Below are 22772 nucleotides of genomic sequence, written 5' to 3' on the forward strand. Positions count from 1 at the left end.
GTCAGTAACTGGTAGAAATAGTTTCTAGTTTCTGTTTTTTCGAATAGAATCCACATGGAGATTGCCACATCACATTTTTTTTCACCAATTTGCCGTGATGATTACCTCGTGTCCGAACGATAATGGTCAGCTGTAAACCAGTTTTTTGTTTGTTGAAAAAATAAAGAATTACAACGACGCTCACAGACGAAAAAAAAGAGTTTAAACAAGTTTTTCTTCCTTTTCGAAGCTTTTGTTGTGGTTGAATCGAATGTTCAAATCAACTTCGACAATTGTCGTCCATAATCATTTTCGTAGTTCAACTCTTTTAAATTTTAGAAAAAATTATTCATTGTTATTCGGTGGTCGATTGTTTATGTCGAGTCGTATCATTAGTGTCGTTGCTCGTAGATTATTATCATCATCATCGTCATTGAAAAATAAAAACAACAAAAACATCAGCAACAATAAAGTTCCAACTGATTGGGGATATAAAAAAATCAATAAATATAAACCATTGTTTGTTGAAAAAATTATGGCCGAATTAGATCCGAAAATTGCTTCGCAACTTGAACCATTCCGTCAATCGGTAAAAGAACAAGGTAATTTCTTTGTTTTCTTTTAATAATAACCGATGTTCAATGTTGAAATTTTTCATTTTTGTTTCCCATCCCTATGGACAAAAATTAGGTGACATTGTTCGTCAGCTTAAAAGTGAAAATGCACCCGAATTGGATGTTAAAAAAGCTGTAGCCGAATTGAAAAATCGTAAACGGCTTTTGGAAGAAAAAACTTTAGAACTAGCACCACCTGATGCTGGATTTGAACGTACCAAAATGGAAGATCTAATTAAACGTCGTTTCTTTTTTGATAATTCATTTGCTATTTATGGTGGTATTACCGGGCAATTTGATTTTGGACCAATGGGTTGTTCGGTCAAAAACAATATGATTGATTTATGGAGAAAACATTTTGTTCTGCAAGAACAAATGTTGGAAGTTGATTGTACTGTTTTAACACCGGAACCAGTATTGAAAGCATCCGGACATGTTGAACGTTTTGCTGATTTAATGGTTAAAGATTTGGTTACTGGTGAATGTTTTCGTTTGGATCATTTGATTAAAGCTCATTTGGAAAAATTATCATCAAATCCAAAAACTTCTGAAGAGATTCGACAAGAATGTCAAACTATTGTTACGAAATTGGATGGTTTCAATAAAGATCAGATGAATGAAATTTTAAAAAAATTTAAAATCAAATCACCACTTACCGGTAATGATCTAACCGAAGCTATTGAATTTAATCTTATGTTTTCAACAATGATTGGACCATCTGGCCAGGTGAAAGGTTTTCTTCGACCCGAAACAGCACAAGGAATTTTTGTCAATTTTAAACGTTTATTAGAATTTAATCAACGAAGATTACCATTTGCAGCTGCCCAAGTTGGTAATGCATTTCGTAATGAAATTAGTCCACGTTCTGGTCTTATTCGTGTTCGTGAATTTACATTGGCTGAAATTGAACATTTTGTTGATCCATCGAATAAAAGTCATCCAAAATATGATACTATTGCTGATTTACAATTGAATCTTTATACAGCATGTAATCAAATGGATGGTAAATCAAGTGAATTAATACGAATTGGTGATGCTGTTGATAGGAAAATTATTGCCAATGAAACATTAGCATATTTTATTGGTCGTATTTATTTGTTTATGGTAAAAATTGGTATCGATCAACGAAAACTTCGATTTCGTCAACATATGGATAATGAAATGGCACATTATGCAACTGATTGTTGGGATGCTGAATGTTTAACATCGTATGGTTGGGTTGAATGTGTTGGTTGTGCTGATCGTTCATGTTTTGATCTATTACAACATACAAAAGCAACTAATGTTAAATTGGTTGCGGAAAAAGATCTACCGGAACCTAAAATGATTAATGTTGTTGAAATAGTTCCGAATAAAGGTTTGATGGGTAAACATTTTAAATCGAATGCACAAAAAGTAATACAACGATTAAATGTTTTGAATGAAAATGAAATCAAACAAATTGAAGAGGAATTGAATGCAAAAAATGAATTTATTTTGGATTTAGATAAAGAAAATCAAGTGACAATAACCAAAGAAATGATAACAATCAAAAGATATGAGAAAAAAATTCATGTTGAAGAATTTACACCGGGCGTTATTGAACCATCATTCGGTATTGGTCGTATAATGCATACATTATTTGAACATAATTTTCGTATCCGTCAAGATGATGAACAACGAACATATTTTGCATTACCGGCTATTGTTTGTCCAATTAAATGTTCATTATTACCATTAAGTAATCATCAATCATTAAAATCGTATGTTACGGAAATTTCAAAACAATTATCATCAGCAGATATTTCATTTAAATTTGATGATACTGGATCGATTGGTAAACGTTATGCACGAACTGATGAAATATCAATACCATTTGCTATTACGATTGATTTTGATAGTTTGAATGATAAAATGGTTACATTAAGAGAACGTGATTCAACCGAACAAATTCGCTTGCCAGTAAGTTTTTTTTAGTCATTATATTCGTTAATTTAATATATTTCTAATGGAATTTTTTTTCATTCTAATAATAGATAGCTGATGTAGTTAATATTGTTAAAGAATTATCAATGAATATTCGTCAATGGGATGATGTTCGTAATCAATATGGAATATTTGATCCTACACAAAGTTCTTCCGAGCCGCCACCACAATAGCATCAATTAATCGATTGTGTTTGTCATAAAAATTTATCAATATCGATATAAACAATTGATTGTAATCGTTTATCATTTTCTAAATTATGAATTAGATTTTGTAATTGTTGCAATCGGCTTAAACGTTCTTGAAGTAAACAACGTTGTTTTTCAAGAAATTTATCCAAACGATTATATAATAATTGATAATTTGAATCAAATAATTTTATAAATAAATTATCCCAAACAACAATTTCATCAGACCAATGTTTACATTGTTCGGGCCATTGTTTTTCACGTTCTTCATAAAACATTGTTTGAAAATGATTATCACGTGATTCATTTAAATTCAAATATATATCGATAATTTGTAAACAACGATCATTCAATTGAACCAATTCATTACGTTCAACAATTGTAAATAGTTTTTCATCTATAATCATTATGTCAAAACGTTTTTGATTATCATCAATAATCGATTTATAAAAATGAAGTAATTTACGGATGGCAAAACAAATCTGTCTTAATGGATCGGATTGATAATTATAATTTGTTGTTAATGTAGTCGATTTACTACTAAAACAACGATTAACATGACGATTCCATTGGGAAAAAAATTCATTACGTTTTTCTTCAATTTTTTCATCCAATTCAGCTTGTCGTAGAAGATAATCAACAATCATATTAGTATCGATAAAATTATTTCGATAATCTTTAGCCACCTGATGATATTGACGAAAAATTTCCGTCATTTTTTGCATATAATTTTCATATCGTTTTTGATTCATTTCAATTTGAATATCATCTTCAATATAGAATGGTGGTGGATCGACATTTAGATTTTCCATTGATCGATGATGCCGAACCATACTTTTATTCTGGTCCCAATTATCCATTAATTTTGTTTCACGATTCCATCTTCTAAATAATGTGAGATAACCAATGTAAAATAATCACCATAGGTTCATCATCATCCTACTTACCGATAATATCTATCAATTTGTTCATTTTGTTTACAACGATTTGAATCAAATTCATGTTTGTTTGCTAAACGTTTTTCCGTTGAATATTTATCACCGGTAACATAATACCATGGATGAATTGATGATAAATTCGATGCTGAATTTGATGTTGTCATTGATTTTCCACGTGAACGAGGCATGATGATGACTAATCGAATGATTTACGGAAAAAGTCTATTTGGATGAAACCATTCTGGTCAGGATTTTTTTTTTGTAGATTTTCAAAACTTTCTGTCAAAATCACTAATAGCAACCGTTATTGTCAATTTAATTTATTGAAAAATTTATACATTGCTGTACTTGACAAAATTGCACACTATAAACTTGGTTATTCTGTGCATCACGTGTGTTTTTTTTGGATTCTGAATTCTGTTCTGTTTTTTTGAAATACAGAATTATCATGATCGATGATTATCAATCATTCTTGTCATCAATCACCTTGGAATTTAATAAAATATTTTATATTTCGACGTAATAATCTTGCCGCAATGAATACGACGGTCAAACGCAAAACATTGGAAGATTGTGATGATAATAATGGTGATGGTGTTGATACCGAAATCGTTCCGAAAGAAGCGAAATCCGAAATTCAACCAAAAATTGATAACCATCCTGTTAAGAAATCACGAACAACTAAAATCGATCTACCAAAAGAATCATTAGATGTTTCCAATTATTATATTGAAAATGGTAATCGAAAAGTTTATCCATATTATTATACCTATCATTCATATTGTAAAGGCCGATGGTTAGGTAAAACATTAGGTGATTTATTTGCCGATGAATTTCGTCGTTTAACGCCGGAAATTTTAACGAAAAAAATCGAAAAAGGTTTACTAAAAGTAAATGGACAACCAGTATCATTAGATTATCAATTAAAAGATAATGATTTTATAACACATCGTATTCATCGTCATGAATTTCCAGTTTTAGCTGCACCAATACCAATCATACATTCAGATGAACAATTATTAGTGATTGATAAACCACCATCATTACCTGTTCATGCATGTGGAAAATTTCGTTTAAATTCAATCATATCCGTACTGGAAAAAGAGAATAAAATTCAAGATCTGCATCGTAAGCATTTGATTAAATATTTTTTCACAACATTTTCTGAATCGAAATAATGAAGTTTGTTTTTTCCATTCAGTTCTTCATCGATTAGATCGATTAACATCGGGTATTATGATAATAGCACGTACAAAAGCTTGTGCACAAAAATTACATGAACAAATGAGAAATCGTGAAATGCATAAAGAATATCTTTGTCGTGTGGAGGGTTATTTTCCAGAGTAAGTTTTTTCATTGAAAAAAAATCATATTTTCAACCAAATTCATCATTATTAGTGGTACAATTGAATGTGATCAACCAATCGAAACATTAGATCATAAAATTGGTATTTGTATAGTATCAACGAATGGTAAACCAAGTCAAACAAAATTTCAACGATTAAATTATAATGGTAAAAGTTCAACAGTTCTGGCACAACCATTAACCGGCCGAATGCATCAAATTCGGGTTCATCTACAATATCTTGGCTATCCAATTGTTAATGATAATTTTTATAATAATACCGTGGTATTTGGACGAAAAAAAGGTTGCCAAGGTGATATGGATGGAAAAACAAGGGAACAAATTCTTCAAGATTTAGAATCCGAACATTCAAAATCTATTTATTACGTTGATAATGATGATAATCAATCGGAAGATCAAAATCAACAACAACAAAAACAAGACAGAATTAATGACGAACGTAATAAGTATGCATTGAAAGCATTGGAACATTATACATCACAACCAATATGGAATGATTTAAAAATTAAGTAAGTTTTGTTTTAGTTGTTGAAAGCCACCAAAGTGTTAATTTTGATGATGATTTTGTATGTTTGAAAATAGTTACCAATTTGATGCTGAAAAATATATAAAAGATCCAGATTGTAATGAATGTCGTAACGAAATGATTGATCCAGTTGCCTATGAACAATTAATCTATTTACATGCATTAAAATATCAAGGTAAAGATTGGTCATTTGAAACACAGATACCTGTTTGGGCTAAAGATACATGGACATATGATTGATTGTTTGATTAATTAATTGTAAAATTTAAATAAATTTTTATAATTTTTTGTTTCCAAAATCTGTTGATGTGATGATGTTTTTCACAAAACTTTACATAATAAATTGATAAAAATTGTTATAAAAATGATCATCATATAAATACCAACACAATTTAAACATCGTGATAACCATAGAAAACACAGAAAAAGAAATGATTGTAAAATAAATCCATATGATGACATAAATCGTAAATTTATACGTGGTGGTAATTGATTGATTTTAATTGCTGGTTTTCGATGACCCAGATTATGATCTGTTGTTGTTGATAAACTTCGTTCATAATATGCATAAGAAACGGGTGGAGATAAAATTGTTCGACAAAATGCTCCATATAAATTTGGTTGATCATAATATGTTTGAAAAATTTGGCCAAATTTTCGATTAATCAATGTTGATAAAAATAATGTCAATCGAACTAATAAACCAATTTCAAATGATCGTACGGGTTGTTCATCTGGATTACCTTCAACGATTTTAGGTAATTTTTCCAATTTTAACGAACCGTTCATAATTTGTGAAAGTCCATATTCAGTTAATTTTGGTACACCATCAATCATTTCATAGATATCTTCTTTTCGATGATGATGATGTGAATGGTCATGATTATTGATTATCATTTCATCAACATTATTATCATCATCCTGATCATTGATAATAGATTTTCGTGCATTTGCCAATATTGTTTCAATACTTTGTTGTGGTATATCGAAAATCGAAGATATAAATTCAATCGATGCATTCAAATGATTACGAATTTTTTCATAATTAACATTCGAATTTGGTTTATTCGATTGATGATGGACAGCATAATCGATAGTGAAAAAATTGACAATCGATTCGAATATACCGCTTTCCGATTTGTTACGATTTTTATTTGTTGTGGATGATGATAATGATGATGATTTTGTTTGCAATTCCGTTACGGTATGTAATGATTTAGCAATTTTAAGTAATAATTCAATAATTTGATCACGAAATCCTGATGAAAATATTGATATATAATCTGATTGTACAATTTCACTATCCATTAATGTAATATTTTTATCATTATGTATTCGATGATGATGATATGGTGATGATTGTGATTGTTGATGATGATGATGATGATGAGAAAACAACGGCGATGCTTGTCGAACATATCCACCTGTTGTTGGTGTAGTTGTTAAGTTTGTCGATAAATCACCATTATTATTAAAAAATTTCATTTCAGATTTTTTCATCATTTCTTTTAGATTATCTTGACCAAAAACTTTTAGTACACGATATAAAAGTAAGGAATTATTTGCTGAACAAAGATCCAATTGTTTTGTTATACGTGTAATAACCTGACGAAATAGTACCGTATAGAAGACAATATTTTCATCAATAAAACGACGCCAATCATAACGATCCAAATTGTTTAATGTTTCATTGGAATTATGACCCGGAATATAACGCCATGGTTGAATATAACTAAGCCATGTTTCCAATGGGATACGAAATGATGAATCATTTGGCCAACGATCAAATACAATACGCAAAAATGAATATAAATTTTTCTGTATCATATATTTACTTGTCCAAAGTGAACGTTTTAAATCATCTAATGATGCATTTAATGATCCGGATATAAAACCACCGCTATTAATTTGATCACCTGAACTTATTATCGAATAATCATTATATTTATTCTTCATAATACTACTATTACTAAAATAATGTAGATGTTTGATGAAAATACGAACAACACGCATATGTTCAATAGTAATATTAAAATGGCCAGCCGGTATCATTCGTAATGATGATGATGGTGATGATCGTTGATCAATTGAAAATGCATTACCACCACCACCACCACGTGAAATTGTAAATGAATTTGATAACCATATTTCCGAAAATATTCGTATCACTATATCACATTTATATGAAACATTACCAATTGGATCATTTTGATCATTTATCATCATCATCATCATTCCTTGATTATTATTGTTTAACATGACATTTTGCTGTTGTTGTTGAAATTGATTGAATATAGCTGGATTTAAAATCGATGAACCTTGTTGCTGTCGTTGTTGTTGATTTTTATTTGATCCAAAATAAAAATCATTTCGTTGTTCACCACCGCCACCAACATTTTGATTCATCGATCGTCCAGATAATGGTTGTTGTTGTTGTTGTCCATCATGTCGATGTAATCCATTTATTGATGATAAATTCAATAAATTTGTTGTTGTTGATGATAATGATTTCCATAAACTTGATGATTTCATATCGAATAGATTGGAATTTGTCATCATCATCATATTATTATTGTTCGATGTTGGCGATGTCGAAATAGTAGCCGATTTCATAACATTCGAATGATCAATAATTGGAACAAAAAATTCCAGATAATTTTCCAATAAAATATAATACAAAACATTGATTGTATCTTCGTTCGATCCCGACGACGATAATAATGATTGGTTAAATGATGATGGTGGTGATTGAACAGTTTCACGAGTTATATAACAAGCAAAATGAAATAGAAAAAATTCAAATGAATTCAATGAAAGTGTTGATGGTGTTGACATTTTATCCATAAATAAATGATGTTGTTGTTGTTGCGATTGTGGATTATCAAATTGATTTCGTAATGATAATGGTAAATAACCGATTGAAAATTCATGACGATTATGCATTGTTTGATCATTACTCATTAGATGACGTATTAATTTAAATACGGGTCCATCAATACAAAGTAAAAAGAAAATTGAATCAAATTCTTTTGGTGTTGATTCTTTGGTCAGTGATCGTAAACGCCAATTATTCGTTCCGTATTGATTACAACCAAAAATATCTTCAATTAATAATACATAACGATGTTGCATTTCTTTAATATTGGTCGATGTTGATTCATAAATTAAATCTGTTAATAATTTACATTTGACCAAAATGTTTGATTCTTTTAATGCATTTTCGAAACGAATCTGAAACGGTAATGACATATAACCTTGATCCGATATTGTCATCGTATTTATAGGTCTTGTTGAATTATACATTTTTATTTTTAGTTGTCGAATATCAATTCAATCAAAATGTGTTAATGAAAAATGAAGAAACAAAAAATCTTTTGGAAACACGAAATTCACGATGTCAAACACAAACAAACAACATGCGTGCATGTTGATAAAAGCAGTTACAATCACGTGACTAAACATATATGTTTCTATTTTCACCCAAACAAGACGTTTGAATCAATATAGCGAAATTTTAAATTAATTTTTTTAGTAACCTAACCTAACTCAACTATGAATCACAGTCATAGTCAAAGTCAGCAACCTAACCTCACTGTACTATGAATCACAGTCATAGTCATAGTCATCAACCTAACCTCACTCAACTATAAATCATAGGCATCATGAGCAACCTAACCCAACTCAACTATAAATCATTGCTTGAAAAAAAATTGCGCATGAGTAAGTTCTTTTATTTAAAAATTTTTTTTGTCATTTTTGTGAAAAAATCGATTGTTTATCGAATAAACAATCGATTCGAATGTTTTTGTTTTCGAATGTTTCATTTCCTTCATTTTTTCATTCTGGTCACTTTTTGTTTGTTGTTGTCGAGGTTAAACAATGAATCCAGAAGAAGATTATCCAAGATTTTCACCAACTTCATCAACGAATGAAACATTTATCCGAGAATTTCGTTCGTACGCACAAGATGCCGCTCAATTTGAATTTGCCGATTCGATGCCTTTCAATCATAATGATGATGATAATTCAATTCGACCAACAACTACGATTACGGCTGTCACATCAACATCAATGGACGTGGCCGATGTTCCAGAAAATCTCAATTTCAATCTTTCAAATGACAATGACAATGATCGATTTTCTTTGCCATCGCCATCGATCGAATCGATCTATTCACAACAATCAATATCATCATCCACATCGAATGATTGGATAAGAAATAATCTTCCATTATCTTCACAATCCTCATCGTCCAGAAGTACTTTGATGGACATTTCCAATCGAATGAACTTGAGCATTTCGAATAATCCAATCGCAAAACATAATCGTTCTTCATATGGTCGAAATAGTACATCATATAATCGTTCAAAAACATTGAATACATCGACCATATCAACTTCTGGTGTAAATGTATCGATCCATTATCAATCTGAAATTGTCATGTCAATTGTTGAAGGTCGTGGAAAAGCTAAAGGTGAAATTGGAATAGCATTTATCGATCTAAAATCTATTCCTATTTTGAAAGTATCACAATTTGTTGATAATTATTCTTTGGAAGCATTACGTTCAAAATGTCAAGTTTATACACCGGTCGAAATAATATTTCCACATACAATGTCATCGAATAATCGTATGATGTCAACATTGATCGAATCATTTCCCGATATTGTATATCGTCCATTTAATAGAAAATTTTTCAATGAAAAACGTGGTTTCGATATCATTCGTATGCTGGCCTATGATGATTGTCAATGGATTGATTTACAATTGGATAATAAATATTATTGTTTAGCTGCTTGTTCGGCATTGTTTCATTATCTTATTGTTGTTCGTCAAGTGAGTTTAAGTTTTTCATTTGATTTTTACAAAAAATTAATGTTTTTTTTTTTTCTGTCGACGACAACATTTGTTTTTTTTTCGCTACAGATTCAATATGCACCAAAATCGATAAAAATAATTTATCAAAGTTCATTAAACACAATGATTATCGATCCACTTACAACTAAAATTCTTGAATTAATAATCAATCTAGCCGATCCAAAAAGTTGGCATACATTATTCGATACGATAAATCGAACCAGAACAAAATCCGGCCATATTTTACTTCGATCTAATATCCTACAAGTATGTGGGTATTTTACTTATTAGTTTCTTTCATCATTAATCTATTTCCCATTTTTTTTTCATTCGTTTTCCAGCCTACAACAAACTTACAATTGATTAATAAACGTTTAGATATGATAGAGGCAATTTCTTGTTCAATAGAAATATTCAATAGTTTCGAAAATATTCTCGAAAGTTTTGGTATGGTTGATCTTGATCAATTGCTTGTCAATATGGTATTGGTTCCTGTCAAAGCTAATCAATCCTATGATGAGGATAGATCAATAAATTCAAGTGAATCATCAGCGACGACGAATATTGGCATCAAATCTGTATCAGCCGTTTCGATACGTTTCATTGAAAAAAAGATTGACTATGTTATCAATATGAAACATGTTGTTGCATTAGTTGATCATTTACGTGATTTACTTATCAAATGTAATCCGGAACTTTTTGCTGAATATATTGAACTTTTAAATGATCCTGGTTATGATCAGATCAAAACCATGGTTGATAAGGTTATCAATAGTGAAGCTAAATGTGTAAAATCAGCTTTTGGACTTGGTGCAACAACAGGAAAAACAAATACATTCAATAGTACTGGATCAGCGGCAATGAAATTGGAACGTTGTTATGCAATCAAAGATCGTTTTAATCCTATGTTAGATATTGCCCGTAGTATGTATTCGGAAACAATTGATGATATTGTAGCATTAGCTATGGCTTATGGCAAGTATTTTTTTTATTTATTTTACTTCATTGGATTAAATGATTGTTGTTTATCGTAGAAGTCAAATTCAGTTTACCTGGTATTCGGCTTAATTTCAACACATCCAAAGGATTTCATATGCAAATTAAACCGATGAAAAATAAAAACAATGATAACAACAAAAATTTCGATCGTGATCAACAAAAACGATTACCATCAATTTTTAAAGATGTTCATATCACTAAAAATTGTATCTCATTTACAACGGAAGATTTGATGCGTCTCAATAATCGAATACGACAATCGATTGAAGAAATTTATCTACAAAGTAATGATATCATTACTAAATTAATTGAACAAATTCGGACAAAAATTTCATGTCTCTATAATCTGACCGATATTGTGGCCAACATTGATCTCGTTTATTCGTTTGCCTATCAAAGTTTATGTGCAAATTGGGTACGACCTCAATTCAGTTCTCATTATACCGAAATTATTCAGGTAATGATTCTTAATTATAACTTAAATACTTACTGAATTTTTTCTCGTTGATCAACAAAAAGGGAACACATCCGATACTTGATAACATATCCGGAGGAAATTCGGTACCGAATTCAATATTCTTAAGCAATGATCTTAATTTTCATATTATAACCGGTCCAAATATGAGTGGAAAGACGACTTTTTTGAAACAGATTGGTCTTATACAGATATTGGCACAGATTGGTTCATTCGTGCCGGCACAAATTGATACAACATTTCGTTTATGTGACAAAATTTTCACTCGAATGGCGTTGAATGATAATCTACAGATGAATAGTTCATCGTTTATGGTCGAAATCAAAGAATTACATTATATACTCAATGTAAGTGTATTCATTCTATTAGTTTTCATTGTAATAATCCTTTCACTTATTCGAACCATCTGCTACATTTTTATACTTATAATACTTTGGCAACACTAACCAAAAAAAAAAAAAAAAAAATCAATCTTTAAAGCATGTTTCCCCAAACTGTCTAATACTGATCGACGAACTTGGTCGGGATTCTAGTCCCGATTCGTATGATGAAAATGCTGCTGTTGTCGATACTATGATGATGGAATCAACTTTTCCAACATATTGGTCGTTTTGTGAATCATTACTAATGTTTCAATCATCTTTTACTATTTTTGCCACACATTTTCCCCGGCTTACATCATTGTCAAAATATTATTTCAACGTAAGCAATCATCATTTTCGTTCTGAAGAACGATTAGAAAGTAAGTAAATTTTTTTCTTTCTATTTGAATAATTCACAATTTTCAAAAAGAATTTAGATAGAAATGATTGATTTGAGTTCATTTTTTTATTTTATTCAATCTAATTTTCTTTACTTTTTTATTCGGTTCGATGCATATTCATCCCTGTACAATTATTACACGTTCCCTAGACAATCTGGTTTGTAAATATCCGCACATATTACATCCGGGTAGAACACGAGAACAATTCTATGGAATTCTTTTAGCCGAACAATCAGGCCTAGATGAAAAAATTATTTCAGATGCCAAAATAATCTCTCAAAGTTTTCGGCCATCATCATCATTGTCTCGTTCATTATCAATGAGAACATTGTTAAATATTAGTGATTCATCTACTGTCGATAATGAAAATTTAGACATTTCTAATGAAGAATGTATTGATTTACAAGTTAAATATCGAATCGCATCAAGATTATTACATTTTAAAAGGATAAATCCACAAGCTGAAATCACTGCTACAATGATACGAGATTTACAAATTTCGTACGAAGAATTACGACAAGAATTTTTGGATCAGTAAAAAACAAAAACAAAAACATTTTTCAACAACAATAATTAATGTTTTGTTTTTCAACACTAAATTAAATTCTCGTTTCAATCGATTTCCAACGAATTATGTTTACTTTCATTCATTATCATCACCATCAACATCATTATTTGTCACAATTTTTTTTCCAATTTAATTTTCATTATTCAATCAAAAATGATTGTATATGGTGAGCGCAAACAAACACCACATCATATAAATTACATCAAAATTTTATTGTTGTTGTTGTTGTTTGTCTCCCATTATTATTATTGTTATTATCATCATCATGATGATCAACATCATTATCATCTGCATTACATTCATTCACTTCCGAAAGTGTGTATATATTAATTTTTGATGAGACAGGTTGAGTCAAAATTTTTTTTCCATTTTACAATCTTCTTCTTTCCAAATGGATAATGTTATTGTTGTTTGATGATGATGAGCCCAAAGTGAAAAGAATGTTAATTTATTCCATCGAAAGAATGAAAATGAAAAAAACGAAACGAAAAAAGTATGAATTTTCTAGTAATTTAGCCGATTTAGTTTTCTTTTTTGGGTCATAATATTCTTGCCCGAAAATAGAAAATGGATTGCTTTTTTTTTTGAAAAGCAAAAAAATTTTGAATTGCTCAATTCTTTCACTGTTTGTGTGTGTGTGTGTGTATCGTCTCTTGGTTACTCTCTGGAAAGAATTGTATTTTTTTTTTTTTAACTTTCACATCACATCAGACCAAATTCAAGTTAATAACTAATGTGTCTTCTTTTTCATTGATTTTTTTCACTCCTTATTCATTCATCACCCATAATATTTTTGATGGATTTTCTTTTCAAAATTTTCTCTTCTTTTTTTCCAGCAAAAATATAGAAAGAAAAAAAACTAAAATTCAAGTCTTGTTGTTGAAAAAAAAATATCTTTCATCAGAAATGGATAAATCCCTGCACACTACACAGCATCAGTGAAATAATAATAATAATCCACACTACTTGATTTGAATCTGCAGAATTTCCAGAATCGAGAATCTCTAGAATTCATTTTATCACGTTTTTTTTTGTTGGCTGGGGTAAAACTTCTTCTTTTTTTTCCATCGAAATGAAATATTTGATCAGGTTTTTTTTCCTGTTCAAATTGAATTTTCATCATCATCACTCTTTTGCTCTCAATTCGCTTGTCACACAACACAACACCAAATGTGATTGATTTGTTTGCATTTTGTACAATTTATATATATTTTTGGCAGAATAAGAAAAACCAAACATCACACCTAACCTAACCCAGTTGACAAAACTTTTTTTTCTTTTCTTTTCTTCTCCCTATACCTTCGTTTTCATTTTCATATAATGATGTTTTTTTACTAAAAAAAAAATTCATCGACCATGATGTTTTGTTTTTCACTGATAAAATTCTGGGACAAAATTCATTCAGTTTTTTTTTTTTGCAAAACTTTGTTATCAAACGATATTCAATATTATTCATTCACCCGCATTCTATGTGTTTTTTTTATTTTCATTTTCATTTTTGAATTCTGTTTGTTTATCATCATCATCATCATCATCGTTTCCGAGTAAAAAAAAACAAAACGAAAAAAAACTTGAATAATGAAATAGATATGCTGTAAGAAAAGCAAAAATATTCACTTCGGTAATGGGGTGGGGGAAAAAAATACCGGGAAAATTGAGGGGAAAGAACCAAGATAAAAACAAACATTCACAATGATGACCCTTTTTTTGGCTCGAATTCTCCATTGCAAACAATATAATATTATTGCTGATGACAGTTGATTTTCTCACTGACTGACTGAGTGAAAGTGATCAATCGATCGATTTTTAATTGATTTTGACTAATTGGTCGGATTGTTTCCAAAACTGATGATGATAATGATCGTTTGTGGATGACCCTAATCAAATTAGTTTCTCGCCAAAAAAAAATTAACTTCATTAATCTAATGATGATGACGAAAAAAAAGAAGATTTTCTTCCTTTCAAAAATTATTCTTTCGATTTCCAAAAACTTTTTGTTTGTTGTTGACGATCCGAAGCCAATATTTGATCATTAGAATGGATCAATTTTCTTTGGAAAAAAGTTTTGTCATCTTTTTTTGTTTGATATTTGAATTTGGATCATCATCATCATCATTTGTCAAAATATCCCCCCCAAAAAACATTTTTGTGATTTCGTGATTTTGTTTTTTCGTGCATCTTTTCCATCCATCCATCCATCCAACCAAAACATCATTCATCCAACAATTAATAATCGCTGTTTGTTTGTTTGTTATGATCTATGATGATCATCATCCAAAAACTTTTTCATTTGCAAAAAAAAGAAGAAATTCTTGTTAATCTTGTTGCTTCGGTGACTGCTTCGATCATGGATGATGATGATACTGTTTTATAACTTTGAATTTTGTTTTTAAAAAAATGCAAATTGTTTGTTTTTTGTCAATTTCTTCATTTTGGCGCACATAAGATTCTCTCGCTATATATATTTGTCATTGAATAATTTTGATGAAAAAAATTTCCATGGAAAATCTAAAGAAAAAGAAAGAAGAAAATTATTAAAATTCTGGGAAATTTTTTTAAAGAAAAATGTGACAAGAACGAATAAAAATGATCGAGTACATCAGTTCAGTTCCATCTTTTTTTAAAAAGAAAATAGATTTTCTTCATCATCATCTTCATTTTCGGTCAAGGCTTTCGGTTCCACATCTTATCATCATTCATTATAAAGCGCATCTTCTTCTTCCATTTTCCTTCTTCATCCCCACCAAACCAAAAAAAAACTTAAAAACCGGAATCCATCAAGATTCTATTTAAAGTTTTTTTTTCTTTAAAATTTTTTCCTTTTAAAAATTCCTTGTTGTTGTTGTTTGGGATCAAATTTTTTCTCTTCTCTCCAGCGGAATAAACACAATTTCAAAAGCGTTCGACCAAAATATAAAGTTTATTTTTTTTTTTTCATTCAAAGTTTATCATCTGGGTTGCTGATGGTTTGGTTATTTAAAGCAAGCTTTTTCTTGCTTTAAATAACGAATTTTCATTTTTTTTTTTTTTTTTGATTCGTTATCGACGTGACCAAATATTTTTCATATACTTATACTTGGTGGGCCATTTTCATTTTCATTTTTTGTCGATCATCTTAATCACACATGGATGATAGCCAAAATTTGATGATTTTTTTTTATATTTGTTTGTCTGGCTGAAAATCGAATTCGTTCGTTATTTCGTTTTTTTCGGTTGATTCAATCGCGATGGATAATGGAATCGATCGATCGATTTTTGTTGTTGTTGTTGGGCAATTGAGGATTTTTTTTCTTCTTCAATAATTTTTTTCTTTCGCTAAGAAGTTTTTCCTTTAAATGGGAATTTCTGTTTTTTGTTTCTGTTTTTGTTTTGTCGCCTCTAAATACACAACCTTTGACCACTATCAGTGGAAATAGAAATCGAACGACAAAATCCGGATTGGCAAAAAACGAAAAAATTCAATGAAATTTTCGGTTCAATTTTTTTCTTATAATGAGATTTTTATTTCTGTTTTTTTTTATTTTTGTTTTTGTTGTTTTCCCACATTCATTCGACCATTCATTCATTAATTCATTGGAAATTGAGCTTTAAAAAAAATCGTGCCTGAATTGAAGATTTCCAGCCAAAAAAAAGAAAGAAAAAATCCAATTTGATTTCGAAAAAAAATAAAACAAATCTCACTCGAAAGAAAAGTATCATTTACCCAATTTGAAAATCGACAAAAAATCAAACGAAAACGAAAAATTCCTATATGAACACAAGAGAAGGTCATCATCATCATCAAAATCATCAGCGTAATCATCCAATAAATTTAGTTTCTTTGTTTTTATTTTGTTTGGTTGTTTCAAAAAAAAAAATTAACGTTATGAAAATTCCCAAAAACAAATCGCAGACCCAAAAGTATTATTTTTAAACTGTAAATTTGTGTAATATCAAAAAAAAAAAATTCAATTATCTGTCAAACAACTATAATGTGGCTAATATTTTTTTCTATATTTCAAATGACCAATTATATCAGAAGAAGAAGCTATTAATCACATAAATGTCTCCGAATGACCAACATTAACTGACTGACCAACTTAATATCGCCAAAAAAAAAAAAATTTGATCCAAACAGAAAAAATCTCCATTCTGGAATTTCGTTATTCCATTTAGCTCAAATAAATACTTGATTGCTTTTCGAATTCAATTCATTTTCATTTTCAAGTGAGTCTAATCAAGCTCGAAATCTTTTTTTTTTTTTTGTTTCTGACCAAAGCAATAAATTTTCTTTTTCAATTTAGCTAAAAGAAACGAAGAGAAAATATGGCCCACAAAAAAATGGATTGAAAAACATTATTATTCTAAATGAACAACAGAAAACAAATTCAATCTAATTTAATTAATGAATGTTTTTTTTGGATCGATTTTGCCACTCTTTCTGTGTGTGTTTATGTGAATCGTTTTGTTTTGTTTTGGCTTTTGCAAATTCACACACACAGCATTTTTTTCAGCTCTCATTCAAATTCATTCATTCATTTTTATATGATTTGATCAAGTGGAATGAATTTTTCTGTTTGTTCGGATCATTTTTACATTTCATTCAAAAGAATTTTTTTTTGTTTTTCTCGAAAAACAGAATGGCTTCTCATTTCTTTGGCGTGTTATTTGATATGTGAAAGGAAAAATGGAAAAATGATTTGATTTTCCGAATCAACCTTGCTGTTGTTGATGATGGTGATTATGATTTTGGCCAGCAAAAAATCTGTTTTTTTTCGGACCAGATCCATGAGAATTGTGTGTTTTTGTTTTTTTGGTTCCGGTCATTTTTTCTTTTTCCAGAAACATTGGAAACAAAAACCAGAAGTTTTTTTTGAATTTCCATTTCTCATTCGTTTTGTTTTGTCATTTTTTTCACAGATTTGTGATTCAAGGTCCCTGGTGAGTTTTAGTTTCATATCTGTATTGCAAATGGAAAATTCATGAAAATTATTCTTCTTATCAAAAGTTACAGTGATATTCTTGATTTCGAAACAACAAACATCAGCAACAATTCAATCCATTGAGACGTTTGTTTTGGTTGTTGTTTTTTTTTCATTGATAATCAAAAAACATCCAGGAATAAATGAATAAATGATTGCGAATGAATATGAATAACAATAACATCGGTCTGGTGTCCAGAGAAAACAAGACTTCTTCTTTGTGAATAGAGAAAAATTTGAAAATCAAAACCCGAAAACAAAACAAAAAAACTTGCAGATGCTCGAAATGTTTGGGATTCTTTCTTTTCGGTTTTTTTCAGGCTAGGTCCGACAGCCAGAAGAATTTTCTTTTCTTTTTTTTTGGATAAATCATTATTATTATTTGGACAATATTATCATTTCGAATGTTGTTGCGAAGTGGCTTTGGCTTTAAAGATGTTATCAAAGAAATTCTTTAACACAAGGTATAATATAGCAATAGTGGTAGCGGTAGAGGTGGTGGTGATTCTTATAATGATAGCGGTAGTAGTAATATTCGAAACTATATACACCGCTATAGTATTGTGATGTGAATTTTGCCGCATCATTTTTTTTTTTTTTTTTTTTTTTTTGGTGAAATTTTGTGTTTTTTTTCACACCCATATTTTTTTGTAGATTTTGATTGAATTCAAAACACACACACAAAACAAAATGAATGAATCAGAATCATGGGTAATCAGTCAATTGGTTTCCTGTTTTTTTTTTTTACTTTCAAACAAATTAAAAGAAAAAATCCATTGGAATTCACACACACACAAAAACGCCATCAAATAAAAATGTTGCTAGTTGAAAAATTTTACAAAGCAGAGGGCCTAGGGAAGATGTCCAGACCTAGAGGTTTTAAACAGAATTTTGACGTCTGCAGAGTTTTCTCTCTGGGATTCTGTGCAAAAAAAAATTCTTGTTTTTCTTCATTTGATTATACATTATGTGTGCGATGTGTGATGGAGTCCAACCAAACATCTTTTATGAAAGAAAGAAAAAAATGAATATTATTTTCAGTCGACAAACATCGACAGAAAAACAAAAGTGTCGAGTGGTGATTCGGAATTTCTAACCCAAACACACACACACATCAAGACATTGAATAAAAAAAAGGAATGCTTTGGCCGTTTGATGTGTGTGATGTTTTTGTTTGTTTTTTGACACTTTTTTTTGTTTCGATTTGAGCATTCTGTGTGTGTGTGTATGTAATCTGTGTGTCAAATGTCAAATGTTTGATCGTTTGTTTGTTCGTTTGCTGTAGTGTTTCTGGTTGAAATTCTCGGAAAATTTTCTCCACAATTTTTGTTTCCAACGATAATCAATCAATCATGATCTTCTCTGATTCAATCAATTCTCTCTCTCTCTCTCTCTCTCACTTTGAATTTGTGATTAAATCTGAAAAATTAATTAGTTAAAATTAATTAATTGAATTCAAATAATCAAAAAAAAAAAAAAGTAAATTTGCTCAATGGTGGAATGTATTGTCTCCACAATATTGACATCGGCAACAACAACAACAACAACAATGAAAATATCAAATTAGAACAGAATTTGACATCATTCATTCATCATCAGAATCCATTATGAAAAACAAGATAAAAATCTTTTTTATTTTTGCATTTTGTGATAAGAAGAAGTGAAAATCAATAAATAGAAGAATATTATATTAAAAACAAAAAAAAAAAAAACATCAACAAAACAAACAAAGATCAAACATGCCATATGTTGTCGAAGAAAACAAAAAATTATTATCATTATCATTAACAACAATATGATGATGATTTTGAATTGGCAAATGTTTTTGGGGCCAACAATCATCATCACTGAATAAGTTTCTTCTTTTTCTTCTTTTGATTCATTAGATTTCAAGTGGAAAATTGTCAATGACGTCGACAACAACAACAACAACAAAAAAAAAAACAACAACAAAAACGGCGATCCAAGATGATTGTTCAAGTGTTTGTTGTTGTTATTGGCTGACAACATTCATTTCAACAAATCTTATTGCATCTTGAAATTATCAGATGATTTGATTTTTAATTTCAAATTTCAATTTTTTTTTTTTTTGCAAAATCAAATCAAATGAATGTTTGGAAATCAAAAGAAGTAGAAGAAAAAGAAAAAAAAATTCACAAAAATAATCAATGACCAAAATGTGTAAAACATTATTGATGATACAATTAAGTCGTATTTGGATAATATTATTAACATTAATATTTATAATATTAACACAAATGCAAATATTTCATTTAAATCTAATACCATGGCCAAATTATCATTCATTAGTTGCAATAATATTGGATTTAGTTTTGTTGATTGGTTTGATTGCATCTATTATACAACATTTAAAAATGTTAATATTTTTTAGCTGGTTATTAGCATTAACATTTTTGCTCATATTTTTTGGCAATACTGTTTCATCTCAATATCAAAGTGATCTTATTGGTAAGTTTTTTCTTCTTTTTTTTTCAACCCTTTGCACAATCTTAATCTTTAACTATTTCTACCTCTACCTTTTCTACTCCAGGTATGTACTATTTGTTGGTTATATGTATATTATCATTTACTGATGCTATATGCATAATTAAATACCGTATGCCTTGTGAAGAATCTGCTCATCATTATCATCATTTAAATCATTATCCTCTTGGATTATTACATAATAATAATCCATTATCCACAACAACTACAAATAAATGCTCACCACATCAACATCAACGACAACAAACGATTATCGCTGATTCAACATTATTACCATTACCGCCATTACCATTATCAACATCATCGCCATCAACAATAAAACAACAACAACAACATGGTACACATTCATATCCACCAACACCACCACCGCCACCTTTTTCCAAATCACATCCGCATCATTCGCATACTCATCATACGCATCGTATAAAAACATCATCATCATCAAATATAGCATCACCATCATCACCCCCACCATTACATTTATTACCATCATCATTATTATCATCAACATCGGCACTTAATAAAAGCCATTGTTATGTGCCTAAAAATGATCCACAATTTCATGCTGTTTGAATGAAATTGTTATTGTTGTTATTTTTTTCCCTTGTAAAATAAAATACAATTAAAAATTCAAATTTAAATTCAATTCTGCCATCTAGTAATGATGAATGTTAAAATAGCCTTATATTTTTTTCTTGCGGTCTATTTTTTTTTAAAAAACTTGATAATGATGATGATGATCATCATCATCAGATTGGTTTTTTTTTGTAAGAATTTATGCTCGGCACATATGTGCTGTTGATGATGATGATGATGGAATCAGATTCCATAACAGCGGAAAAATTATTTGGAGCATGCAACATTGAAACAAAATATAACGGGAAAAAAAATTCCTGTGCGCGTTTGTGTGCTACCTCCACATCCAAACACACACACACACACACACACACACACAGAATTTATATATAGAGAGAAAATATGCTTTTTTTTCTTGAACATATTGGGTTCCAAAAGGAAAGCAAATTCCAGAATCAGAATTTGAATAAGGTTGAAGAAATGATGATGATGATGATGATGTTTTGTTCAATGACGACGACGAATCACGATTTATTATTTTGACATTTTTGTTTGGGTTGTTTGTTTGTGGAACAAATTCTGTTTGTTTTGTTTTTTCGTTTTTTTGTTTGTTGATCAATCAATTTGTGGGTGTGATTTGAATGTCGATTGGATTGATTGATTGATTTTCGTTCGAAGAAAACATCAGCAACAATAAACATTGTTGAATTGCAAAATGGATAATGATCGATCAGAATCGAGAATGACAAATGTACGATTTAAAATTCGTTTAGCATTGCTAATTCTGATCATATTTATGTTGATAACAATAATATTGGCCATTATTTTTGTAATGATTTTTTGGAAAATTAATAATCAACAGCAGAATTTGGATTCGAATGTTCAACAACAACAACATTCGAATTCGAATGGTAAACGAGGTGAGCAGCAAATTGAAATTCTTAAATTGTTCAAGATTAAAATTCTTCATTGTCATTCCAGGAATCATTTTAATGTTAACATTCATTGCCATCATTTATTTGATCGGTTTATTTGGCTTAATTCGTTCGAATCTTTCGATATTGATATTATTTGCTACAATCAATATAATATTGGCTACAATTTGTTTGATTATGAATCCGGATCATCATTATTCTTATCATTATTATGATAATGGCTTACCATCACCAAAATTATCACATAATTGGGTAGCATCGATTGCATTCATTTTGACATCAACATTGACTATTGTTTACGTTGTTATTCAATATTTTCATCGACGATATTTAAAATTTAATGGTTCAAATAAGAACAACAGCCAACAAATTATTCGACAACGTATTTTACGACAATCATCCGATGACAATAATCATTATTATCATCAAATTGGCCAGAATAATGATGATGAATCCGATAATGAAAATGAAGATGATGATGCTCAAAATTTATTCGGAAACAAAAAACCAAAAAAACCATGTACCATTATTGTCGATATAGTCGATTCGAACGATTT

At 29.6% G+C, this 22772-nt stretch overlaps 6 protein-coding genes across 7 annotated transcripts; 4 read left to right on the forward strand and 2 right to left on the reverse strand.

The window, feature by feature from the left end:
• Positions 1-49: 49 nt before the first annotated feature.
• GlyRS (glycine--tRNA ligase) lies at positions 50-2963 on the forward strand. The gene is made up of 3 exons (XM_027347684.2): positions 50-581; positions 670-2534; positions 2609-2963. The coding sequence occupies exons 1-3, from the start codon at positions 251-253 to the stop codon at positions 2729-2731; spliced, it is 2319 nt and encodes a 772-aa protein (XP_027203485.2). The 5' UTR covers positions 50-250; the 3' UTR covers positions 2732-2963.
• LOC113797344 (uncharacterized) lies at positions 2046-4051 on the reverse strand. The gene is made up of 2 exons (XM_027347704.2): positions 3694-4051; positions 2046-3631 (listed from the first exon to the last, which is right to left on the reverse strand). The coding sequence occupies exons 1-2, from the start codon at positions 3870-3872 to the stop codon at positions 2755-2757; spliced, it is 1056 nt and encodes a 351-aa protein (XP_027203505.2). The 5' UTR covers positions 3873-4051; the 3' UTR covers positions 2046-2754.
• Positions 4052-4059: 8 nt separating this feature from the next.
• Positions 4060-5875, forward strand: RluA-2 (RluA pseudouridine synthase 2). Its single transcript, XM_027347695.2, has 4 exons — positions 4060-4812; positions 4886-5027; positions 5083-5559; positions 5633-5875. Exons 1-4 carry the CDS (start codon positions 4140-4142, stop codon positions 5814-5816), a joined length of 1476 nt encoding a protein of 491 aa, XP_027203496.2. The 5' UTR covers positions 4060-4139; the 3' UTR covers positions 5817-5875.
• Positions 5829-8995, reverse strand: LOC113797313 (sphingomyelin phosphodiesterase 4). Its single transcript, XM_027347672.2, has one exon. The coding sequence runs from the start codon at positions 8877-8879 to the stop codon at positions 5898-5900; it is 2982 nt and encodes a 993-aa protein (XP_027203473.1). The 5' UTR covers positions 8880-8995; the 3' UTR covers positions 5829-5897.
• A 127-nt stretch (positions 8996-9122) lies between these two features.
• On the forward strand, positions 9123-13304 carry LOC113797269 (mutS protein homolog 4-like). Its single transcript, XM_027347628.2, has 8 exons — positions 9123-9296; positions 9448-10412; positions 10503-10700; positions 10775-11408; positions 11468-11889; positions 11952-12254; positions 12388-12649; positions 12820-13304. Exons 2-8 carry the CDS (start codon positions 9456-9458, stop codon positions 13206-13208), a joined length of 3165 nt encoding a protein of 1054 aa, XP_027203429.1. The 5' UTR covers positions 9123-9296; positions 9448-9455; the 3' UTR covers positions 13209-13304.
• Positions 13305-18969: 5665 nt separating this feature from the next.
• Positions 18970-21350, forward strand: LOC113797280 (uncharacterized). Of its 2 annotated transcripts, none has more exons than XM_027347639.2 (2): positions 18970-20668; positions 20751-21350. In XM_027347639.2, exons 1-2 carry the CDS (start codon positions 20368-20370, stop codon positions 21275-21277), a joined length of 828 nt encoding a protein of 275 aa, XP_027203440.2. In that variant the 5' UTR covers positions 18970-20367; the 3' UTR covers positions 21278-21350. The 2 variants fall into 2 exon arrangements, with proteins under 2 accessions (XP_027203440.2, XP_075678773.1); XM_075822658.1 differs by having other exon boundaries at positions 18972-20668; positions 20832-21350.
• The last annotated feature ends 1422 nt before the right edge of the window (positions 21351-22772 follow it).

The sequence above is a fragment of the Dermatophagoides pteronyssinus genome, unplaced genomic scaffold (genome assembly GCF_027571235.1).
Source record: "Dermatophagoides pteronyssinus isolate colony J.1.1.1.1 unplaced genomic scaffold, Derpt_VIB-CSIC_2022.12 sq0019, whole genome shotgun sequence".
In the NCBI taxonomy this organism is placed as follows: domain Eukaryota; kingdom Metazoa; phylum Arthropoda; class Arachnida; order Sarcoptiformes; family Pyroglyphidae; genus Dermatophagoides; species Dermatophagoides pteronyssinus.

Bases quoted from the DNA above. Each gene is read 5' to 3' on its own strand.
- GlyRS (XM_027347684.2), top strand. From the start codon at position 251: ATGTTCAAATCAACTTCGACAATTGTCGTCCATAATCATTTTCGTAGT. The intron at 582-669 runs GTAATTTCTTTG...GACAAAAATTAG, and splicing joins TCAATCGGTAAAAGAACAAG to GTGACATTGTTCGTCAGCTT. The intron at 2,535-2,608 runs GTAAGTTTTTTT...TTCTAATAATAG, and splicing joins CCGAACAAATTCGCTTGCCA to ATAGCTGATGTAGTTAATAT.
- LOC113797344 (XM_027347704.2), bottom strand. From the start codon at position 3,872: ATGCCTCGTTCACGTGGAAAATCAATGACAACATCAAATTCAGCATCG. The intron at 3,632-3,693 runs GTAAGTAGGATG...CACATTATTTAG, and splicing joins CAAATTGATAGATATTATCG to AAGATGGAATCGTGAAACAA.
- RluA-2 (XM_027347695.2), top strand. From the start codon at position 4,140: ATGATTATCAATCATTCTTGTCATCAATCACCTTGGAATTTAATAAAA. The intron at 5,028-5,082 runs GTAAGTTTTTTC...CATCATTATTAG, and splicing joins GTGGAGGGTTATTTTCCAGA to TGGTACAATTGAATGTGATC. The intron at 5,560-5,632 runs GTAAGTTTTGTT...GTTTGAAAATAG, and splicing joins TGGAATGATTTAAAAATTAA to TTACCAATTTGATGCTGAAA.
- LOC113797313 (XM_027347672.2), bottom strand. From the start codon at position 8,879: ATGTATAATTCAACAAGACCTATAAATACGATGACAATATCGGATCAA.
- LOC113797269 (XM_027347628.2), top strand. From the start codon at position 9,456: ATGAATCCAGAAGAAGATTATCCAAGATTTTCACCAACTTCATCAACG. The intron at 10,701-10,774 runs GTATGTGGGTAT...TTCGTTTTCCAG, and splicing joins TTCGATCTAATATCCTACAA to CCTACAACAAACTTACAATT. The intron at 12,255-12,387 runs GTAAGTGTATTC...CAATCTTTAAAG, and splicing joins AATTACATTATATACTCAAT to CATGTTTCCCCAAACTGTCT.
- LOC113797280 (XM_027347639.2), top strand. From the start codon at position 20,368: ATGACCAAAATGTGTAAAACATTATTGATGATACAATTAAGTCGTATT. The intron at 20,669-20,750 runs GTAAGTTTTTTC...TTTCTACTCCAG, and splicing joins ATATCAAAGTGATCTTATTG to GTATGTACTATTTGTTGGTT.